At 41.3% G+C, this 24,096-nt stretch overlaps 1 protein-coding gene across 2 annotated transcripts in view; it reads left to right on the forward strand.

Annotated features, from left to right (window-relative positions):
- Window positions 1–308: 308 nt before the first annotated feature.
- RYK (receptor like tyrosine kinase) overlaps window positions 309–24,096 on the forward strand; it is a 100,469-nt gene continuing 76,681 nt past the window's right edge. For both annotated transcript variants that reach the window (XM_059920301.1, XM_059920302.1), the window contains exon 1: window positions 309–552. In XM_059920301.1, the coding sequence (XP_059776284.1) occupies window positions 324–552 (229 nt within the window). In that variant the 5' untranslated portion in view covers window positions 309–323. The remainder of the gene's footprint in view (window positions 553–24,096) is intronic.

A 24,096-nucleotide genomic window follows, 5' to 3' on the forward strand; every position in this document is an offset into this window, starting at 1 on the left:
ACCTGGAAACCCAAAGCGCTACTCGCCGGGCTCGGGCCCGCACGGAGGAGGCGGTGCGTGCGTGCGCGCTTTCGAGGCGGCGGCGGCGCGCGCACGCGCGCCACCGCGGCCCGCCTCCCGCAGCGGAAGATGCGGCCGAGGAGGCGGCGGCGGCGGCGGCGCGCTCCGGCGGTCTGAAGCGGCGGTAGGCTGCCACGGGCCGGCGGCGCGATGAGCTGGGCGGCCGCCCCCGGCTCGGGGCTGTGAGGGGCTCGGGGCCGGGGGTGGGCGGCGGCGGCGCAGCGGGCGGCCCACGCTTCTTTTCGGCGGCGGCGGCGGTGGCCATGCGCAGGACGGCGCGGCCGGGGCCGCCGGGCCGGGGCCGCCTCCCGTGGACCCGCGGCCTGAGGGCCCCGCCGCCGCCGCTGCTGCTCCTGCTCGCGCTGCTGCCGCTGCTGCTCGCACCAGGCGCCGCCGCCGCCCCTGCCCCGAGGCCGCCGGCGCTGCCTCCCGCGTCCACGGGGCCCAGCGTGAGCCTCTACCTGAGCGAGGACGAGGTGCGCCGGCTCATCGGTGAGTGGGACCGCCTGCGCCGGGGCGGGCAGGTAGGGTCGGGCCCCGGTGCTTCCGGCCGCCGGCGGCCCAGTCCGCGCGACCTGGACCGCGGGCGGGCCGGCCCCAGCGCCCCGGGTCGCCTCCGGGCCCCGGCCTTTGCCTGCCTTGCTGGCCGGGAGGTGTGGTCCCTGCCCGGCCCCCGCCCTGGGCCAGCCTTCCGGCCTCCCCCGCACGCCGCGGAAAGACCCGGGGACCCCTCGGCCCCCGGCGATCTACCCCATTCCAGCCTGTTTACAGCCTCTTTAGCCTTTCGCCTTATTCCCTAGAGGCAGACTCTTCCCTGCCACTCCAAGTTTCTTTGACCTTTCCTCAACGTGTCACTCTAGGGCCCTGGATTTTGGATACTCGAAATCCACGTTTTATTTAGGTTAAATCTGCTGTGGTTTTGATGCTGCAGTAGAGGCCACACTACGGTGCTCATACTTTCTGGTTATCGTAGTTTTTTGTTTTGTTTTGTTTTGTTTTTAAATGAGAGACAGAGATTGGTTATAAGGGCACTACATGTTCGTGGCAGTCTCCAAATCTTGGGACCGATAAGCGTATTTTACAATAGTGAATGAATCTCCAGGTAGCCGACCTTTTAGCTTCTTCAGTACCTTTTTGGTTCTTGTCTTGGATGTGTTGGAGTTTGGACTGATCCTGAATTTCTGGGCCACTCTTCTACTTAGAATACCTTGTAAGAAAAGGAGAACTTGGTTTTGGGTCAGTTGGTGGTTCTGTGCTACCTAATTAGCTTTGTCATTGGGGAATTAATTTGAAAAATGTGACTTTGTGGATTCTGGAAATGACCCCTTAGAGGAAGGTCTGATAGAAATGGCCCCAAATGGGAAGTCTTTGGTAGTTGCAGATAGCTAGACATTCACTTTCTTTTGTGTATTATGGGCCAGAAAACCACATTTTTTTTTCATCTTTATTTCATCTCAGATTTTTGGTGCGTCTAAGTGTTTGAGGGGAAAAATTATTCTTTTAAGCATCCATTAGCTGTCATTTTATTCAATTTTTTTTGTTATAAGACTTTCTTGAGGTCTACTGAAGTCCACTCAGTGTTAAAATGGAACTGCTTTTAAGCAGGCTGTTTAGACATTGTTATATATACGGGTTTGTCCCCTTTAACCAAAGAATGCTGTGTTTTTATCATGTCCTGCCATTCTATAATCCTCTTTTTAGTCTAGCGGAATTAGCTGAATTTAATTTAGCTAAATTAAAATAACAAATTGGATTAGTACTTGAAACAAGACTAAGGTTTAGGAAAAATAATGAATGCTTATAAATTGACTCATAACATTAATTTTAAAAATATTAATGTATTATGCATGGTTTTGTAAAGGTTTTTTGGTTAAAAGCGTGTATATAATTTGTGACTTTGTTTACATGTAAGAAACTAATTGAGGTAGGGGACATGGCACAACCAGAGGCTGACATTGATTGAGTGCCTGCCATATACTTCCCCCTGCATGTTTTATACACATTATTTCCTCTAATTTTCTTGTGACCCAGTGAGGTGAATATCATTATTCCTCTTTTAGAGATGAGCAAAGTGAGACTTTAACTTGCTCAAGGTCACACATTTAATAATCTTTTTTAAAAAATAATCAAACATAGTGTTGACATAGGCCACAACAAGTTTCAAGTTGCAAGTTTCATTGAATGAAATAAAAGTATTTATTTAGAAGTTTGATTATGGCATGGTGGAAAAGAAATCATTGCTAATTAATACTTGAAATGATGTATTTGTTACCTGATTGATGAGCATCCAGTTTGTGCCCAGGAATGAGCTGTTGGGAAGAGGGGAGGGAGGATTTCCTTACTGATCAACCTTGGTCCACATCTGGGACGAGGGGAACCTTCAGTAGTATTTTCTCTAATGCAGACAGAGTTGACCTGTTACAGTGGGTCTCTTGACTCTCCATCCTGCCAGATCCAGGTCCTCTCCTTCCTTCCATCTTCCTCATCTATTCTGACTTTATTTTTTGGCTGCCCTTGGCTGGGGAAGAACAATTAGGTGGGACTGAGATGTATATCAGGCATACTGATTTCTCAGAATGCAGTTTCCCACAGGAACTCTTATGCTTATGGTGTTTAAGACTACTTGAAATACTTTGTACCATGTTTTCATATCATTATGGGTTAAATGCCTTCTGAAAGCTGACTTGGGAAACTAACCATCACTTTATAATATTTCTAAGACAATGAATTTGCAATTCCAAGTGTGAGACTTATAAATGAAGTTGGTAGTGACATCTTTATAAATTGAACTGATTGTTCTTGACATGAGAATAAGTTGTTTTAATCCAATTCGTATATGCACATAGTTAAAAAAAGAAATCAAATAGTGCTAAAAGACCTCAAATGAAAAAACAGCAGTCTTCTGCCTTTGGCCTTTTTATCTTCCAGGCCCTGCTTTCCAGTGGAAGCTACTATCCCAAGCTAGCTCTTTTTTTTTTTTTTTCCTGTTTTTTTTACTTTTCATATTTTGAAATCAATGTAGAATAAGCATTTCACTTCCTAGTATCATAACTGAGCAGTTGCCCTCTTCTCTTGCCCAAACCCCCCCAATATAGTTACATCATTTTTGGTAAAACCAGCAGTCTGTATTTAGATTATTGTGTATATATTTATATTGTAAATTTTTATTATACATTATTATATGTATACATGTACATATACGTACACACACACACATATATAAACTCACTTGTGAGTTAAATAGTGACCCATGGTTATGTTTTCTTTTCCTGTATGTTATTGTTTTTCCTGGAGCAAATAAGTGACTTATAAACTTTTTGAGTCTTTGCTGTATCTATGGCTACATTCTCTCATACACTCCAAGAAATATGTTAAATGCCTTTTGATATTTTTTTTCCAGGTAACACATCAAATCATCTATCACTTTCACTTGGTTTCCTCTTAGAGACTCCCTGCTTTGGAGCCTTCCATCCTCTTCTTCCAATCTGGACAGTAGGATTATTTTTCCTGCAGATTCTGTACTCTTCTCTCCTGTCTTGGAGCCTCTGTTCCCTGGATCTTCTGTCTTCCTTTTTCTTTGTTTGCTTCATTTTGCTGAAGTATATCCTCAGTAGCTTACTGAGAAGGGTTGCATGGGAGGTAAATAATTTGAGGCCTTACATGTCTGAAGGTGTCTATCCTATCCTCATGCTTTATAGGTGATTTGGCTGAATTTAGAATATTAGACAGAAAAATATATGTATATTTCCACGATTTTTGGTGGCATTTTTACACAGTTTTCTGGCTTTAAGGGTTTCTGATGAAAAATCCAAAGTCATTCTGATCCCTTTTTTTCCTTGTGTGTTTTTTTTCTTTTTTGGTTGTTGTTGTTTGTTTGTTTTCTGTTTTTTGAGCTTAGGGTCTTTGTCTTTAAAAAAATTCTGTAATTTTATCAGCTTCTGTGTGGGTCCTTCCTTCTGTTTGTGGTCCTTCTAGGCTTAGTGAGCCCTTTCAATCTAGAGACTCATATCCTTCAGTTTTCAAAAATGTCTCTTACTTCTGATAATTTCCTACCCATCACTTTTTTTTGTTTGTTTCTGAGATATCTATTGGTTTGGTTATTGACTTTTCTGGAATTGATCTTCAGATACTCAACGTATGTTGCCTCTTATTTATATCTCTATGTTTGGAGGTGGGAAGAGGGGGAAATTTTCTCAATTTTGTCTTCCAAGCTCTTTTATTTTTAAAATTTTAATGATGGTGATTTTAAATTTTAGAACTCTTTTTGTTCTCTGTTTCCATTTCCATTTCATTTTATTCTAATTTTATGGATGTATTATCTTCACTTATCTTTGAGGCATGTGTTTGTTGTTTTTAATTTTTTCTGTATGTTTAACATTTTTAAAATATTTCTTCTGCTTCCTCCAATGTGCCTGTTCATTTCAGAGTTCTTTTTCTGTTCATTTAGATAGTATCTGTTGATCCTTGGCTGTCTATAATTAAGAGTGAGATGCTGAAAAGTTGATTAGGGGAGGGCAAGCTTGTGGGTGGGTAGGTGGGTGGTCTTCTGGCCTCCCTTGGAATGTGGGTGAACTTTTCATTGGGAGTCCCCCCGCACACACACACATCAGCACCTTCACGTCTTCTTTGGGACTGGTCAGTGTCTGCAGAGAAGACACCTGCAGTCTGCTGCCTCTGGTGTGCTTGGTGGTACACCAGCCTCCTGCCTCTGTGGTTCAGTTTCTTCAGAAAAACTTTGGGTCTCTTGCTGGACCTGGGGGCCCAACTGCTTTGAATGCCCCTCATCAGAGGCTCCCCCTTTGACAGGCCAGAGCCTCAGGCCAGCCTTTGGTGGCCCTTGTTGCATCCAGGGCTGAGTCCCTCCAGAGGTCCTGAGAGGCGGTGACCACTCCTTCAACTGCTTCCCATCTTGCAAAAGTTTGTTGAAATATATGTTGCGTTGTCTTCTTTCCCTTTCTGTGTTTGTGGTTTAATGTCTTTGTGATTTCATTACTGTCATTTTAGAGGAGTCCTAGCAGGATGGGGGTAAAGGCAAGTGGTCATTCCACAATGTGTAAATGGTTGGGCTTTGACTATTGAAGAGCTGGTGATGTGTAGTTTTTTGGTGCTAACAATATTAGGAAGAGTAGTGGTGGTGGTCACAGAAATGGTTGACACTTGAATTTAGAGTGCTGCTGACGTGTGGCAGTCTTTTGCCTGTGTCAGGTACAAAGGTAATCCCTGTTTTGGTGTGTATTGTTACTTCCATGATATAGATGAGGAAACAGATTTGCAGGAAGTGTGTAACTAGTTCATTCCTTGGTAGTAGGGCATGCAGTCTTGATGGAAGTCCATCGGTATAGAGACTCCAAAAGCCTCAGAAGCTTTATGTGGCGTCCCTGTGTCCCCAGGCCCTGCTTAGGCTGCAATGTAGGCATCCATTTCTCCATTCTACTGATGAGGACTGATCTGGGGCCCTTTGGGCAGTGAGTAGAGGGCCAGGTCTTGACTCAGTCTGGAATCCATATTGCCTCTTTGTCAGCTCTGGAGGAGCTGTGATTAACCGAAATGCTTAAGGAGTAGAATCGGCAAGCCTGCTGCCACATGTGCTCGTTTGTGGTCTTGATTATTATCTGCATTCTCTCCTGTTCTCTATCTACTTGATAATTCTAATAGCTGAGTTCCCTGGAAGTCCAGAGCTGGTGAAATCAGTCTGTGTCTGGGGCAGTACTAGGGGTGTGGGAATAAAATGCTGATGGGTGGGGGGTATGATATAAACTGGTCATGGCAGCGGTGATGGTGGTGATAGGGAATCTGTAGGAGTCAGGGGAACTTCTGAGAATAGACTCCGCCTCACACCAGTTAGAAATTCACTTTGGATAGCTTGCCTCTCCGTTAAAATAAATATCCTCTGAAAGAGTTAAGCATTGTTCACATCTTTTTTAAAATCAGTTCAATACTAGTTGAGATCATTGCTCCCCAAATCAGTCCAGTAAAAATTTTTGAAGCCCAACCAAGTACCATATATTGTGGTAGAAAATGGCAATTCAAAATTACTGAATTCCTTTTCTTGAAGAACTCAAAATTTCGTAGGGGAGGCTAAGAGTTGTATCTACAACTATAACACTGAGATAAGAGTTATACTGCTGATTGATATAAGTTGTTGTGGGAATGATTACGTTTGACTGTAGAAGGAGGGGGAGTGGAGAGGCTTAGGGGCTTTCAGGAATGTGTTCCAGGAAAGGAGACATTTGAGCCTCATCTTGAAGGATGAACTTGAAAGACAGAAAAGAGGAGTATTTCATGTCAGGCAGAGAAAATAGCGCGAACAAAGCCATAGCTGTATGGAAGCAGATGTGTGTGAATTCAAGGAGTAGGCTAAGGTGAGAAAATTTGGCAAAACCAGGGAGTGGCAGAATATAAAGCTGGGAGGTAGGTTGAAATTGGGTTAGGAATTTGAAGTTTATTTTATAGGTAACGAGGAACTGTTGAGCTTAGGAAAGGAGAGTACACAGAGAGGACTGGGTTATAGAAAAGACAGCTTCGGCCCCAGTGAAAAGGGTGGCTTGAAGACTGAAAAGCTGGATCTGGGAAATGGGACAGAGTCAGCCTTGTGCTGGTAAGAGGAATCAACTAGGGCAGTTGAGGGGGGGTGGGATGGATTTGTGAGGAATTTTCTGGGAGTTTGGAGAAGACTTAGTGGAGGACACCTGAGGGCTAAAGAAGAGGGAGGAGTCACAGAGGAATCTGAGTTTCAGATTTGGGCAGCTGAACTGAAGGACTCTTTTTGGGAAATGGTTGAGGAAAAAGAAAGATGAGATGAGCCACGTGTTCCTCTCCTCCCAGCACCTCTCTTCCTCTGCAACCTCAGGCCAAGTGTTTGGGGGAGGGCAGTGAGGGTGTCCTCTCTGCTGGTGTCTGGCATATCGTGCCACTGCCCAGACTTTGAGGAGGTGGGTGCTGGTGGAGGTGGGTTAGCACCTTGCAGCACACTCTTAATCCTGGGCGTTTGGGTAGGGTTGGTGGCATTGATGCAGCATTAATCTGAATCCATGTGTTCTTCACTGGGAGAGCAAGACTGAGACATTGTGCAATTGTGGGTTTTGAGGGTTTTTTTTCCGTCTTCATGCTACACATGTGGGAGAACTCTGTCCAGTTATGGCTAACCTGTCCCCTGTGAGTCATATCCTGAGTTGACTAGTCAGTTCTGAAGGTGCTGCCTGAAACACTGTTTGGATTTTAAGGATCATCTTAGAAACAAATGAAACATGTGGGTATTTTTTTGAGCATCACAAATTGAGAAGTTCCACAGCATTACTTTTGGGGTTTTAACACAGTTATGCCAGCGTTCTGAAAAAAACTTGCCAGCTATACGTACTAAAACAAAACAAAACAAAAACTTGACATGAAGTAGAGCCATTAGCTACTCTGAAATTATATTATGCTTAAAAGTATGCTTTTTTGTGTTATTGTTGATGTACATCAAGTACAGTGTTTTCTAATCAAGATGTTATTAAACAGCTTTCATTTATGTAGGACCTCTAAAAATGTGGTGTGCCAAAACAAATGTGTGTATTGCTGAATTAAGTAATAAACACTTATTAATTGATTCTTCTTAACTGTGCCCAGCAAGTGACAGTGCTGAATGGTAGAATATTGCTGAAAAGTAATTTAATAGGTCCCATTCTTGTTCATAAGACAGATATGTTGTGTCTTGTTCATAAATAATGAACATGTTCTTATATAAACATGTCTTGCTCTGTGTCAAGTATTTCACATATTTTCTTTTATTTTATCAACCACTGGAAGTAGATGGCATTGGCATTTTTCTATAGATAAAGCTGAGGCTCTGGGAAATTACAGAATTTGCTGGAGGTCACAGAGATGTCTAGGGCTATATGACTCTAAAGTGCATGCCTTCTCTACTCTGCTGCCTCTGAAAGTTAACAGTTTAGTCTTTATCTAACCAGATTATCTGAGGGGCTTAAACAAAGTACAGATTCCTATACCTACTCTGAGCAATTTGTTTAGGAGATCTGAGATGGGGCCCAGCCAGTGAGGTTTTTGAATGGCATGTTGCATGAATTGTAAGATGTACGGCTTTTTCACATTTGAACATCTCTGAAATTGGAACCATTTTACAATCAATGGTGAATCATCAGTTAATTGACAGCTTTTTTTCTTTCTTAGTGGCACAAAAAATAATGGTGCATTTTAGATTAAATGAAATATAGTATTGTAACAAGGTGATTTTTTTTTTTAATAAATTTATTTATTTTTGGCCACGTTGGGTCTTTGCTGCTGTGCACGGGCTTTCTTTAGTTGTGGCGAGCGGGGGCTACTCTTCATTATGGTGCGCAGGCTTCTCATTGCGGTGGCTTCTCTTGTTGCAGAGCACGGGCTCTAGGTGCGCGGGCTTCAGTAGTTGTGGCACACGGGTTCAGTAGTTGTGGCTCGCGTGCTCTAGAGAGCAGGCTCAGTAGTTGTGGCGCATGGGCTTAGTTGCTCCGCGGCATGTGGGATCTTCCCGGCCCAGGGCTCAAACCCGTGTCCCCTGCATTGGCAGGCGGATTTCTTAACCACTGCGCCACCAGGGAAGTCCCAACAAGGCGATACTGTGAAGGAGACAGACATAATTTGCCACCTTTCCTTTTTTTTGGGTACCTGTCACAACTTTCTTTCAGAGTTGTAAAATTCACTGGTGGTAAATTATTTACTTGTGGTAATGGCTGTGTAGTAATGTCCTTGCAGGGAAGGCAAATGATGGCAGTGAGATATTACCGTTAGGTTTAAGAACAATGGCAACTCACTTTTCAGCTAGGAAGTTGCTGGCAAGAGAAATATCAGTGGTTCTCAACCTTATTTTGTGAAAGCCTTAGGGCCTTTTCCTAGACAAGGGTGTGGATCCCACACATACTAAGTTTTGCACACTGTGATGGAGGTTCTTAGACTTTGAGGACCTTACAGGACCCCCTGATGAAAGCTTATGGGTACATCTGAATCCCTCAAAAGCTGGTTCTGGAAGGGGGCATCTATTAACATTCTGTATTTCATCCTAGGATTCTTTGACCTCCTACGTGATTTTCTTTCCTTCCAGTTTTATTGAGATTTAATTGACATAAAGCACTGTGTAAGTTTAAGGTGTCCAGCATAATGATTTGACTTACATACATTATGAAATAATTAACCACAGTAGGTTTAGTGAACATCATCATCTCATATAGATAAAATACTAAAGAAAGAGAAAAAAAATTTCATTCCTTGTGATGAGAACTCTTAGATTTCCTCTCCTAACAGGGTTCATATATAACATATAGCAGTGTTAATTATCTTTATCATGTACATTCTATCCTTAGTACTTATTTATCTTATAACTGGAAGTTTGTACTTTTTGATTACCTTCATCCAACTCCCCCTGCCCCCTGAATTTAAAAAAAATTTGCATACATTAAGGTTTATTCTGTTGCAGTTATATGGGTTTTGACAAATGCATCCACTATAGTATCATATAGAATAATTTTGCAGCCCTAATAAGTCCCCTGTGTAGGGGGGCATTTATATTTATTAATACCTTTCCTTATATTTTAAATAAGTTTGTTTTTAAAAATGTATTTATTATGTAAAATTTCAAACATTCAAAAATAGACAGAATAGTATAATGAACCTCTATGTATCCATCATCCTGCTTCAACAATTATCAGCTCATGGCCAGTTTTGTTTGGTCTGTACCTCTCCATTCCCCAATCTGCTCCCTTGTCCTACTCCCCCTCATCTTCTGCTTGGATTATTTTGAAGCAAACTCAGACATAAAATTTTGTAAAAAATTTTTTGGTGTGTATCTCTAAAAGATAGGAATTCTTTAAAATTTTGTAATAACTATTATCACACCTAAGAAATTAACAGTAATTCATAAATACCAAATATCTAGGCTTAGATCTTCCGGATTTCTAAATGAATGTTTATGTAAAGACTCTTGCCTGCCACCTGTTTCTTCCCTTGTCCCTGCTCCCCACCATACCACCGTTCAGTTCCTTTGGTGCCAAGCTTTTCTCACCCTAGGGTCTGCATTCGATGGTTGCTCTTCCTTATGTACTTTTCCTAGATCTTTACATAGCTGGAGCCTTCTAGATCTCAGCTTAATGTTACTTCCTCAGAGAGCCTTGCCTTCCTAGGGTTGACCCTCAGTGCCAGTCTGTTCTGTCACCCTGTTTTCTTTTTTTTTTAATTAATTAATTAATTAATTTGTGGCTACATTGGGTCTTCGTTGTTGCGTGCGGCCTTTCTCTAGTTGCGGCGAGCAGGGGCTACTCTTCGTTGCGGTGCGCAGGCTTCTTATTGAGGTGGCTTCTCTTGTTGCAGAGCACGGGCTCTAGGCGCACGGGCTTCAGTAGTTGTGGCACACAGGCTCAGTAGTTGTGGCTTGCGGGCTCTAGAGTGCAGGCTCAGTAGTTGTGGCGCACGGGCTTAGTTGCTCCGCGGCATGTGAAATCTTCCTGGACCAGGCCTTGAACCCATGTCCCCTGCATTGGCAGGCGGATTCTTAACCACTGTGCCACCAGGGAAGCCCCCACCCTGTTTTCTTTTAAGTACCTGATACTTTTGTTGTTTCCATCTCCCTCTGTAGGAAGGCTAATTCTGTTTGAGTAGAGACCTTTTATATTGTTCCACTCTGTATGCCCAGCACCTAAATCAGTACCTGGCATATAGTAAGATATGCAGTGGAAGTTCAGTGAATGAATAAATGAATGAATCATATTTTCTTTTTTTTTGTTGTTTTTTTGGATTCACTATCTTGTGCCTTACTGGGGTCATCATTCTCTTGATCATTTCCCATTGCCCGCTAAGTTATTATCCAAAAGGGGATTGGACTGAACTTATGAATGTAAGTTTAAATAACTTAGTTTTAATAGCTTATTTCCTTTGAAGTTGCCTAATTTTCCCAAGTCTCTGTCCCCTGAACCCCCCCCTCTGGATAAGGTGCCCCCCGTCTTGGCTTCCATAGCTCTATACCGTGTACAAACACATCTGTGTCACTGTACCCATCATGTTCTATAGTTTCCCTACTGCATTAAGGCTACCTCATGGCTTGGCACATAGCTGTCTCTCAGCAGACTGCTGGTCCACACTACAGTTGAAGGATGTAAAATATTCAAGAGAGATTCTGGCAAAATAATTAAAAGCTGGAAAACAGAATTTCTAATCTTTTCTTCTGAAATGCTAACCTGCTGTTAATCCTAGCCAGTGTATTTTTTCATCTCCTACATTGCAGTTTTCATCTCTAGGAATTTGATTTGGGTCTTTTTATATCTTCCATGTTTCTACTTAACTTTTTGTGGGGTACAGTTACAATAGTTGTTTTAATGTCTGCTGATTCTAACATCTGCCAGTTCTGGGTTGGTTTCAGTTGATCTGTCATCTATTTGTCTATCTACTTATTTTGCTTTTTTACATGCCTGGTAGTTTTTGACTAGATGGCAGACATTATGAATTTTACCCTGTTGGGTGCTGGATATTTTTGTATTCCTGTAATTATTCTTATATTTTGTTCTGGGACTCAGTTAAGTTACTTGGAAGCAGTTTGATCTTTTCAGGTCTTGCTTTTAAGACTTGTTAGATAAGACAGGAGCAGTGCTCAGTGTAGGTCCAATTATTCCCCACTACTGAGTCAAGACCCTTCCATGTACTTTCTCCATTGACCTGTGACTCATGAGGTTTTCCAGTCTGGCTGGTGGGAATAGGTGATATTCCAAAATGTATGAAGTGCTATGCACTGTTAACCTTTTATTTTTTCTCTGTCCTTGTGTAGTTTCCTTATGCATGATCAGTACTCAGCTGAAGGCTCGAGGGGCAACCCTCTGCAGATCTTGGAAATTCTCTCTCTGTGTAGCTCTCTGTTCTCTGGTACTTTGTCCTACGTACTCTAGCTGTCTTTGTCTTTCTGAACTCTCATATATTTTGTCTGTTTTTTGATTATTTCAGACGAGAGGGTTAATCTGGTCCTGTTATTCTATCTTGTCCAGAAGTGGAAATGGCCAAGGATTATCTTTTTGATTGTTTGCATCTTTTCTAAAGTTGTTTAACTCCTTAGATTACTTGTTAAAGGAGAGAATTTAGTCTAATTTCAAGAAAAAGCTCTAAGGTTGTATACCTACGCATGCATGCACATGTGCACAAATGTGGGTTTATAGTAGATAACATGGTGTGGGAAAATATTGGATTTGGAATCTGCATATTTGAGTTTTAAGTCCATCTCCTCCTTCTGTTATATGTGCGTAGGCAAGTAATTAATGTTTCTGAGTGTTGGTTTCCTCATACATGAGATGTATAGCAGGATGTCTGTTATCATATTGCCGTAATGTATATGAAAATGCTACATAATCCTCAAAATAATTTATTTTAGTTGTTGGTGGGGGATTTGTATGTTTTCGGATAAAAACTCAAATCATAGAATGTTAGAAAGAGAGGTCACTTAGACATCACCTGGTTGATTGCCTTGGGTAGCAACATTTATCACTCGCTGAGCAATTAACTTATTGAATGCACACTAGACCTTATTTTAGGGGCTTGACATGTTTTGGTGAATAAAACAGATATAGATTCCTGGCCTCATGGCACTAACTTCTAGCAGAGAGCTAAGTGACTTGCCTTAGAAAAGAATTCAGGTAGCTTTTTTTTTTTTTTTTTTTTTTAAACATCTTTATTGAAGTATAATTGCCTTACAATGGTGTGTTAGCTTCTGCTTTATAACAAAGTGAATCAGTTATACATATACAATATGTTCCCATTTCTCTTCCCTCTTGCATCTCCCTCCCTCCCACCCTCCCCATCCCACCCCTCTAGGTGGTCACAAAGCACCGAGCTGAGATCAGCTCAGGTAGCTTTGGAACTGGACTCCAAGTTAGCACTTGGAGTTGCTGGCAGGGAGGAACGATGTTTGTGAGTTCTCCATTGTGCTTTGAGCCCCTGGCCATAATAGCCAACTCTAAGTTACTAATGGCCTCCACGGCTGACTGAGAGTGTGTGCTCCTATTAGGAGTTGGCTATGAAAGAAATTGAATGGTAGTTATGTCAAACTGTGAGTAAATTACTCCGTCTCTACTCTAGAGCTGTACTTGCAATGCATGCATGAGCTTGGTGAGATCATTTTCTTCTTTAAATAGTGCAGGAACCAATGATAAATTATTTTCCAGAGTATCATTTTACCAGATACTAGAACATTCTCACGCTATGGCAGGGCATGCTTCATATTTTATGTTATAGTGCTAGAGATTATGGGTTATGTTTTTGTTACTTACTATTCTTACATAGGAATTGGGGAGCACCTTTCACATCTTTGCAGTTGTGGTACAAATCACATCTTTGGGAGAATTCTTTTATGGATTTTTTTTTTAAGATGACAGCTATATTAATTGGATGTGAAATCTTGTTCCCTGATCCTGTGTTTTAGTGTCAGCCCTCTATAATTTCTTATCCATCTGCTGTAGTATTTTCAGATGGGGAAGGTGATGGTATTTTTTGAGTCATCCATTTGAAATCAAAAGTGACAATACTCGTGAAGAGAAAAAAGAGTGACCACACTCTCCCTTTGATTCCACACAACTTCTCTCAAAGGTCATATCATCACAGGTACTAGAGAGGCAAACCTGAGCACAGCATTTGTGATGGAGAGCTTTGGGTTTCCATTTTCAGGGATCACTGAATTACGGTCAAAGTTATGTACTGAAATGGAAGATACGGGAGGGGAGATGCTTGGTACTGGAATAGTTGTATCCTGTAGCCTGATCTGTTAAAGCAGTGGCAACTAATAGCCATTCCAGTGGATTGTTTTAAGTGAGCTGTTGATTTTGATCACACATCATGTATTCTTCTTAAAGTGGCAAAGTGAGGAAAGGTGCTCAGTGATTGCAGATGCTGGCTTTTCCTTGAGAGGATCAGGAGGTTCCCTTCCTTGACGCTGACCCCCTAGCCACTTCTTAGGGACCAAAGGATGGACCACTTGCCTTTCCTTTGAAGAAGCCAGTTTTAGGCATGGGGTGAGGAAGCAGCCTGTAGGAAGGGGGTGGAGGGGAGGGGCATATTTACTTTGTCTTCCATTGTTGACGTCTTCTTTCTCTTAAAAGCTCACTTTAATTCTTTTTATACTCTCTGTGTGTACATGTGTACTCTCAGCCCATTTCTATCCAGACACTTATGGTTGCAGGAGAAATGTAGGAGGAAAATATGAATGGGCAGAGATCACATGAAACATCTCACTTAATCTACAAGAATATTGTTTAAACAGCTATGGGGATTGAAGATTTATGTGCTTTTTCATTTTTAATTATGAAGATAGGATGCCCCTTTCCTATAGTCTAACATTTGTAAATTCCCTTCTTATGATGTAGTTAAATATTAGGTCTCAGCTAATTTTCTAGGTATAATTTGACTATAGCTAGGTTTATGAGATTTTGATGGACAAATTGTTACTTTATTATATTTATTTCAGTTTGTTAGTTCCCATAAACCAGGAAAATTTGAAGTAAGAGCTCTGTATTTATTTAATTTCAGCATTGATTAAAATACAGAGTATTTAGTGGTTTCATACATAGTAAGTGATTTTGGCTTTTTTTCTCTGGCTTGTATACCTCACTGTCCTCAGAACCTAGAAGATTATTTTGACTAAATAAATTTTTAACTTAAGCTTTGACTAGCATTTGGAAACCATTGATGATATCATAGAATAATAGAGTTTTGGCTGACATTTGGAAACCATGGATGATATCATAGAATAATAGAATTTTGGGGCTGAGGAGGGACTTTAACTTTATCTGGTTTAACTCCCTTGTTTTACAGTTGAGAAAATTGATGCCTGGAGAAGGTGGTTAAATAATTGATTGCCAAAGGTCACTCAGCTGCTCATTAGCAAAAACTCTGCTTTAGTTCTGTTTCTACAACATCACTTTTGTTTTTCTACCTTAACTGATTCCTGATGTTTTCTTTAAAACATCATTTCCCTTAAAATCTATCTTTGATGTAGTTGATTTTTATCTACAGCCAGCCATTCATGCATCTAACATTTGAGTACCTACAAATACCCTAAGACCCCACCCAGCCTTCCTTGTGAGGTGTGCAAGGTAGTGGGGAAGACAGACATGTGAACAGCTCCTGGAATGTATTTTGTTATGTGCTGTAAGGTGGCTCTTTTTTAAAGGGACGTGGTTTGGTCATTGGCACTAATCGACCATTGTTGTGGCCTTAGGAAACCAATAGTTAACTTTTAAAATCGTTTAGAATAATTTTTAAACTACTGTGTTATTTGAACTTGAGCTACACAGACCAGGTCATGTAGAACACAGGCCTTGAATTAAGCTTGAGCTTTTTTTAATAGTGTTTAGGGGAAAATGAATATTCCTTGATGGATGTTGAGAGTTTTGCAGAAATAACTTTGGATTTTCAGCTTGGAATTTGGGTTGTTTAAAAATAACTTATGAACAAATGTCATATTTTCTAACAATAGAGTAACATTCCTACTTTGCTGGAATTGGCAGTGAGAAATTTAAGTCCGATTATTATAGGCGAAGAACTGAAATGTTTTTCATCTTAGATTCGAAGAGAAAAATTCTATACATTCTAATAACAAAATGCTACCTCTTCAATCCAGGGCTGTTCGCCCTTGTTCCTGCCTGCCTTCCCGCAGAGCCCCTTTCCACCTTCCACCCACTCTAGTTCGCCTGCTCTGTCCTCTGTTCTGCTGGTCCTTTCAGTTTTATCTTGTAGGGCTCCAGTTTTGTTTTGAGGTCTCCTCTGACTCTTTGATAGTGCTGCTTTATCTCTTGAGCTTAACTGAAACCTGATTTCTTCTTTTTTTTTTTTTTTTCCTTGCCCTTTATTTTTTATTTATTTATTTATTTAAACATCTTTATTGGAGTATAATTGCTTTACAATGGTGTGTTAGTTTCTGCTTTATAACAAAGTGAATCAGTTATGCATATACATATGTTCCCATATCTCTTCCCTCTTTCATCTCCCTCTCTCCCACCCTCCCCATCCCTATCCCACCCCTCTAGGTGGTCACAGAGCACCGAGCTGATCTCCCTGTGCTATGTGGCTGCTTCCCACTAGCTATCTATTTTACATTTGGTAGTGTATATGTGTCTATGCCACTCTCTCACCCTGTCACATCTTACCCCTCCCCCTCCCCATATCCTCAAGCCCGTTCTCTAGTAGGTCTGTGTCTTTATTCCCCTCTTGCCACTAGGTTCTTCATGACCTTTATTTTCCCTTAGATTCCATATATATGTGTTAGCATACTGTATTTGCTTTTCTCTTTCTGACTTACTTCACTCTATATGACAGACTCTAACTCCATCCACCTCACTACAAATATCTCCATTTCATTTCTTTTTATGGCTGAGTAATATTCCATTGTATATATGTGCCACATCTTCTTTATCCATTCATCCGATGATGGACACTTGGGTTGCTTCCATGTCCTGGCTATTGTAAATAGAGCTGCAATGAACATTTTGGTACATGACTCTTTTTGAATTATGGTTTTCTCAGGGTATATGCCCGGTAGTGGGATTGCTGTGTCGTATGGTAGTTCTATTTTTAGTTTTTTAAGGAACCTCCAGACTGTTCTCCATAGTGGCTGTATCAATTTACATTCCCACCAACAGTGCAAGAGGGTTCCCTTTTCTCCACACCCTCTCCAGCATTTATTGTTTCTAGATTTTTTGATGATGGCCATTCTGACCGGTGGGAGATGATATCTCATTGTAGTTTTGATTTGCATTTCTCTAATGATTAATGATGTTGAGCATTCTTTCATGTGTCTGTTGGCAATCTGTATGTCTTCTTTGGAGAAATGTCTATTTAGGTCTTCTGCCCATTTTTGGATTGGGTTGTTTGTTTTTTTGTTATTGAGCTGCATGAGCTGCTTGTAAATCTTGGAGATTAATCCTTTGTCAGTTGCTTTGTTTGTAAATATTTTCTCCCATTCTGATGGTTGTTTTTTGGTCTTGTTTATGGTTTCCTTTGCTGTGCAAAAGCTTTTAAGTTTCATTAGGTCCCATTTGTTTATTTGTGTTTTTATTTCCATTTCTCTAGGAGCTGGGTCAGAAAGGATCTTGCTGTGATTTATGTCATAGAGTGTTCTGCCTATGTTTTCCTTTAAGATTTTGATAGTGTCTGGCCTTACACTTAGGTCTTTAATCCATTTTGAGTTTATTTTTGTGTATGGTGTCAGGGAGTGTTCTAATTTCATACTCTTACATGTACCTGTCCAGTTTTCCCAGCACCACTTATTGAAGAGGCTGTCTTTTCTCCACTGTATATGCTTGCCTCCTTTATCAAAGATAAGGTGACCAAATGTGCGTGGGTTTATCTCTGGGCTTTCTATCCTGTTCCATTGATCTATATTTCTGTTTTTGTGCCAGTACCAAACTGTCTTGATTACTGTAGCTTTGTGATATAGTCTGAAGTCAGGGAGCCTGATTCCTCCAGCTCCATTTTTCGTTCTCAATATTGCTTTGGCTCTTCGGGGTCTTTTGTGTTTCCATACAAATTGTGAAATTTTTTGTTCTAGTTCTGTGAAAAATGCCAGTGGTAGTTTGATAGGGATTGCATTGAATCTGTAGATTGCTTTGGGTAGTAGAGTCATTTTCACAATGTTGATTCTTCCAATCCAAGAACATGGTATATCTCTCCATCTATTTGTATCATCTTTAATTTCTTTCATCAGTGTCTTATAATTTTCTGCATACAGGTCTTTTGTCTCCTTAGGTAGGTTTATTCCTAGATATTTTATTCTTTTTGTTGCAGTGGTAAACGGGAGTGTTTTCTTAATTTCACTTTCAGATTTTTCATCATTAGTGTATAGAAATGCAAGGGATTTCTGTGCATTAATTTTGTATCCCGCTACTTTACCAAATTCATTGATTAGCTCTAGTAGTTTTCTGGTAGCATTTTTAGGATTCTCTATGTATAGTATCATGTCACCTGCAAACAGTGACAGCTTTACTTCTTCTTTTCCCATTTGGATTCCTTTTATTTCTTTTTCTTCTCTGATTGCTGTGGCTAAAACTTCCAAAACTATGTTGAATAATAGTGGTGAGAGTGGGCAACCTTGTCTTGTTCCTGATCTTAGTGGAAATGGTTTCAGTTTTTCACCATTGAGGATGATGTTGGCTGTGGGTTTGTCATATGTGGCCTTTATTATGTTGAGAAAAGTTCCCTCTATGCCTGCTTTCTGCAGAGCTTTGATCATAAATGGGTGTTGAATTTTGTCGAAAGCTTTCTCTGCATCTATTGAGGTGATCATATGGTTTTTCTCCTTCAATTTGTTAATATGATGTATCACGTTGATTGATTTGCGTATATTGAAGAATCCTTGCATTCCTGGAATAAACCCCACTTGATCATGGTGTATGATCCTTTTAATGTGCTGTTGGATTCTGTTTGCTAGTATTTTGTTGAGGATTTTTGCATCTATGTTCATCAGTGATATTGACCTGTAGTTTTCTTTCTTTGTGACATCTTTGCCTGGTTTTGGTATCAGGGTGATGGTGGCCTCGTAGAATGAGTTTGGGAGTGTTCCTCCCTCTGCAATATTTTGGAAGAGTTTGAGAAGGATAGGTGTTAGCTCTTCTCTAAATGTTTGATAGAATTCGCCTGTGAAGCCATCTGGTCCTGGGCTTTTGTTTGTTGGAAGCTTTTTAATCACAGTTTCAATTTCAGTGCTTGTGATTGGTCTGTTCATATTTTCTATTTCTTCCTGGTTCAGTCTCGGCAGGTTGTGCATTTCTAAGAATCTGTCCATTTCTTCCAGGTTGTCCATTTTATTGGCATAGAGTTGCTTGTAGTAATCTCTCATGATCGTTTGTATTTCTGCAGTGTCAGTGGTTACTTCTCCTTTTTCATTTCTAATTTGTTGATTTGAGTCTTCTCTCTTTTTCTCTTGATGAGTCTGGTAATGGTTTATCAATTTTGTTTATCTTCTCAAAGAACCAGCTTTTAGTTTTATTGATCTTCGCTACTGTCTCCTTCATTTCTTTTTCATTTATTTCTGATATGATCTTTATGATTTCTTTCCTTCTGCTAACTTTGGGGTTTTTTTGTTCTTCTTTCTCTAATTGCTTTAGGTGCAAGGTTAGGTTGTTTATTCGAGATGTTTCCTGTCTCTTGAGGTAGGCTTGTATTGCTATAAACTTCCCTCTTAGCACTGCTTTTGCTGTGTCCCATAGGTTTTGGGTCGTCGTGTCTCCATTGTCATTTGTTTCTAGGTATTTTTTGATTTCCCCTTTGATTTCTTCAGTGATCACTTCGTTATTAAGTAGTGTATTGTGTAGCCTCCATGTGTTTGTATTTTTTACAAATCTTTTCCTGTAATTGATATCTAGTCTCATAGCGTTGTGGTCGGAAAAGATACTTGATACGATTTCAATTTTCTTAAATTTACCAAGGCTTGATTTGTGACCCAAGATATGATCTATCCTGGAGAATGTTCCATGAGCACTTGAGAAAAATGTGTATTCTGTTGTTTTTGGGTGGAATGTCCTATAAATATCAATTAAGTCCATCTTGTTTAATGTATCATTTAAAGCTTGTGTTTCCTTATTTATTTTCATTTTGGATGATCTGTCCATTGGTGAAAGTGTGGTGTTAAAGTCCCCTACTATGATTGTGTTGCTGTCGATTTCCCCTTTTATGGCTGTTAGTATTTGCCTTATGTATTGAGGTGCTCCTATGTTGGGTGCATAAATATTTACAATTGTTATATCTTCTTCTTGGATTGATCCCTTGATCATTATATAGTGTCCTTCTTTGTCTCTTGTAATAGTCTTTATTTTAAAGTCTATTTTGTCTGATATGGGAATTGCTCCTCCAGCTTTCTTTTGATTTCCATTTGCATGGAATATCTTCTTCCATCCCCTCACTTTCAGTCTGTATGTGTCTCTAGGTCTGAAGTGGGTCTCTTCTAGACAGCATATATATGGGTCTTGTTTTTGTATCCATTCAGCCAGTCTGTGTCTTTTGGTGGGAGCATTTAATCCATTTACATTTAAGGTAATTATCGATATGTATGTTCCTATTCCCATTTTCTTAAATGTTTTGGGTTTGTTATTGTAGGTGTTTTCCTTCTCTTGTGTTTCTTGCCTAGAGAAGTTCCTTTAGCATTTGTTGTAAAGCTGGTTTGGTGGTGCTGAACTCCCTCAGCTTTTGCTTGTCTGTAAAGGTTTTAATTTCCCCATCAAATCTGAATGAGATCCTTGCTGGGTAGAGTAATTTTGGTTGTAGGTTTTTCTCCTTCATCACTTTAAGTATATCCTGCCACTCCCTTCTGGCTTGCAGAGTTTCTGCTGAAAGATCAGATGTTAACCTTATGGGGATTCCCTTGTGTGTTATTTGTTGTTTTTCCCTTGCTGCTTTTAATATGTTTTCTTTATATTTAATTTTTGACAGTTTGATTAATATGTGTCTTGGCATGTTTCTCCTTGGATTTATCCTGTATGGGACTCTCTGTGCTTCCAGGACTTAACTATTTCCTTTCCCATATTAGGGAAGTTTTCAACTATAATCTCTTCAAATATTTTCTCAGTCCCTTTCTTTTTCTCTTCTTCTTCTGGAACCCCTATAATTCGAATGTTGGTGCGTTTAATGTTGTCCCAGAGGTCTCTGAGACTGTCCTTAGTTCTTTTCATTCTTTTTTCTTTATTCTGCTCTGCAGTAGTTATTTCCACCACTTTATCTTCCAGGTCACTTATCCATTCTTCTGCCTCTGTTATTCTGCTATTGATCCCATCTAGAGTATTTTTAATTTCATTTATTGTGTTTTTCATTGTTGCTTGGTTCCTCTTTAGTTCTTCTACGTCCTTGTTAAATGTTTCTTGCATTTTGTCTATTCTGTTTCCAAGATTTTGGATCATCCTTACTATCATTATTCTGAATTCTTTTTCAGGTAGACTACCTATTTCCTCTTCATTTGTTAGGTCTGGTGTGTTTTGACCCTGCTCCTTCACCTGCTGTGTGTTTTTCTGTCTTCTCATTTTGCTTATCTTACTGTGTTTGGGGTCTCCTTTTCACAGGCTGCAGGTTCGTAGTTCCCATTGTTTTTGGTGTCTGTCCCCAGAGGCTAAGGTTGGTTCAGTGGGTTGTGTAGGCTTCCTGGTGGAGGGGACTAGTGCCTGTGTTCTGGTGGATGAGGCTGGATCTTGTCTTTCTGGTGGGCACGCCCACGTCTGGTGGTGTGTTTTGGGGTGTCTGTGGCCTTATTATGATTTTAGGCAGCCTCTCTGCTAATGGATGGGGCTGTGTTCCTGTCTTGCTAGTTGTTTGGCATAGGGTGTCCAGCACTGTAGCTTGCTGGTCATTGAGTGAAGCTGGGTCTTGATGTTGAGATGGAGATCTCTGGGAGATTTTCGCCGTTTGGTATTACGTGGAGCTGGGAGGTCTCTTGTGGACCAGTGTCCTGAAGTTGGCTCTCCCACCTCAGAGGCACAGCCCTGATGCCTGGCTGGAGCACCAAGAGCCTTTCATCCACATGGCTCAGAGTAAAAGGGAGAAAAAATAGAAAGAAAGAAAGAAAGAAAGAGGATAAAATAAAATGAAATAAAATAAAGCTATTATAAAGCAAAGCTATACAGACAAAATCTCACCCAGAAGCATACACATATACACTCACAAAAAAAGGAAAAGGGGAAAAATTAATATATCCTGCTCCCAAAGTCCACCTCCTGAATTTGGGATGATTCGTTGTCTATTCAGGTATTCAACAGATGCAGGCACATCAAGTTGTTTGTGGAGTTTTAATCCGCTGCTTCTGAGGCTGCTGGGAGAGATTTCCCTTTCTCTTCTTTGTTCGCACAGCTCCCAGGGTTCAGCTTTGGATTTGGACCCGCCTCTGCGTGTAGGTCGCCTGAGGGCGACTGTTCCCCGCTCAGACAGAACGGGGTTAAAGGAGCAGCTGCTTCGGGGGCTCTGGCTTACTCGGGCGGGGGGGAGGGAAGGATATGGATGGGGGGCGAGCCTGCGGTAGCAGAGGCCGGCGTGACGTTGCACCAGCCCGAGGCGCGCCGTGCGTTCTCCCGGGGAAGTTGTCCCTGGATCACGGGAGCCTGGCCGTGGCGGGCTGCACCGGCTCCCGGGAGGGGCGGTGTGGAGAGTGACCTGTGTTCGCACACAGGCTTTTTGGTGGCGGCAGCAGCAGCCTTAGCGTCTCATGCCCGTCCCTGGGGTCGGCGCTGATAGCCGTGGCTCGCGCCCGTCTCTGGAGCTCGTTTAGGCGGCGCTCTTAATCCCCTCTCCTCGCGCGCCGCGAAACAAAGAGGCAAGAAAAAGTCTCTTGCCTCTTCGGCAGCTGCAGACCTTTTCCTGGACTCCCTCCCGGCTAGCTGTGGTGCGCTAACCCCTTCAGGCTGTGTTCACGCCGCCAACCCCAGTCCTCTCCCTGCGATCCGACCGAAGCCCCAGCCTCAGCTCCCAGCCCCCGCCCGCCCTGGTGGGTGAGCAGACAAGCCTCTCGGGCTGGTGAGTGCTGCTCGGCGCCGATCCTCTGTGCGGGAATCTCTCCGCTTTGCCCTCCGCACCCCTGTGGCTGCGCTCTCCTCCGTGGCTCCGAAGCTTCCCCCCTCCGCCACCCGCAGTCTCCGCCCGCGAAGGGGCTTCCTAGTGTGTGGAAACCTTTCCTCCTTCACAGCTCCCTCCCACTGGTGCAGGTCCCGTCCCTATTCTTTTGTCTCTGTTATTTCTTTTTTCTTTTGCCCTACCCAAGTACGTGGGGAGTTTCTTGCCTTTTGGGCGGTCTGACGTCTTCTGCCAGCGTTCAGTGGGTGTTCTGTAGGAGCAGTTCCCCGTGTAGGTGTATTTCTAATGTATCTGTGGGAAGGAAGGTGATCTCTGTGTCTTACTCTTCCGCCATCTTCCCACAGCTCCTGATTTCTTCTTGCGAGTGAAATTTTCTTCATAATACTTTCTAGTCACTGGAAGTCCGTTTTAGTACACTCCCTCCCCATTTATGGGGCAGGGGTCAGCTTTTTTTCTTTTCTTTTTTAAAAATAATAATTTATTGGGTGAAATTCACACGACATAAAATTAACCATTGTAAAGTGAACAAATTATTCAATGACATTTAGTACATATACCATGTTGTGCGACCACCAACCCTGTCTAGTTCCAAAACATTTCCATTGCTCCAGAGTAAAACTCCTCACCCGTTAAGCAGTTTTTTCTCATCTCCCTCTTCCCTCAGCCTCTGGCAAGCACCGATTTGTGTTCTATTTCTGTGGATTTATCTATCCTGGATATTTTATATAAATGGACTAATACAATATGAGACCTTTTCTATCTGGCTTCTTTTATTTAGCACAATGTTTTGGGGGTTCATTCACATTGTAGCATGTATCAATACTTCACTCCTTTCTGTGACTGAATAGTATTCCATTTCTATGTATATACCACAGTTTGTTTTCTTCATTCATCTGTTGATGGACATTTGGGCTGTTTTCACATCTTTATTATTGTGAATAATGCTGCTATGAACATGTGTGTTAAGTACTTGATTGAGTACCTGTTTTCAGTTTTGGATATATACCTAGGAGTGGAATTGTGGGTCATGTGGTTATTCCATGTTTAACTTTTTGAGGAACCACCAAACTTTTTTACAGTGGCTGAGCCGTTTTGCAGTCCCACCAGCAATGTACAGAAGTTCAAATTTTTCCATGTCCTTGATAACACTTGCTGTTTTCTGTTTGTTTGTTTGTTTTTTAATTAATGCTATCCTAGTGAGTATAAAGTTTTACCTCATTGTGGTTTTGATTTGTATTTCCCTAATGACTGCTGGTGTTCATGTGTTTGTTGGCTATTTGTGTGTCTTCTTTGGAGAAATGTCTTTTCAAGTCCCTTGCCCATTTTTAAATTGTCTTTTTGTTGTTGAGTTGTAAGAGTTCTTTATATATTGTGGATAGTAGACACTTACCAGATACATAACTTGCAATATTTTCCTCCATTTTCTAGGTTGTCTTCACCTTGATAATGACTCAATGCGCAGTTTTTTTTTTTTATTTTTTAACATCTTTATTG

Source organism: Balaenoptera ricei, chromosome 4 (assembly GCF_028023285.1).
Source record: "Balaenoptera ricei isolate mBalRic1 chromosome 4, mBalRic1.hap2, whole genome shotgun sequence".
NCBI lineage: Eukaryota > Metazoa > Chordata > Mammalia > Artiodactyla > Balaenopteridae > Balaenoptera > Balaenoptera ricei.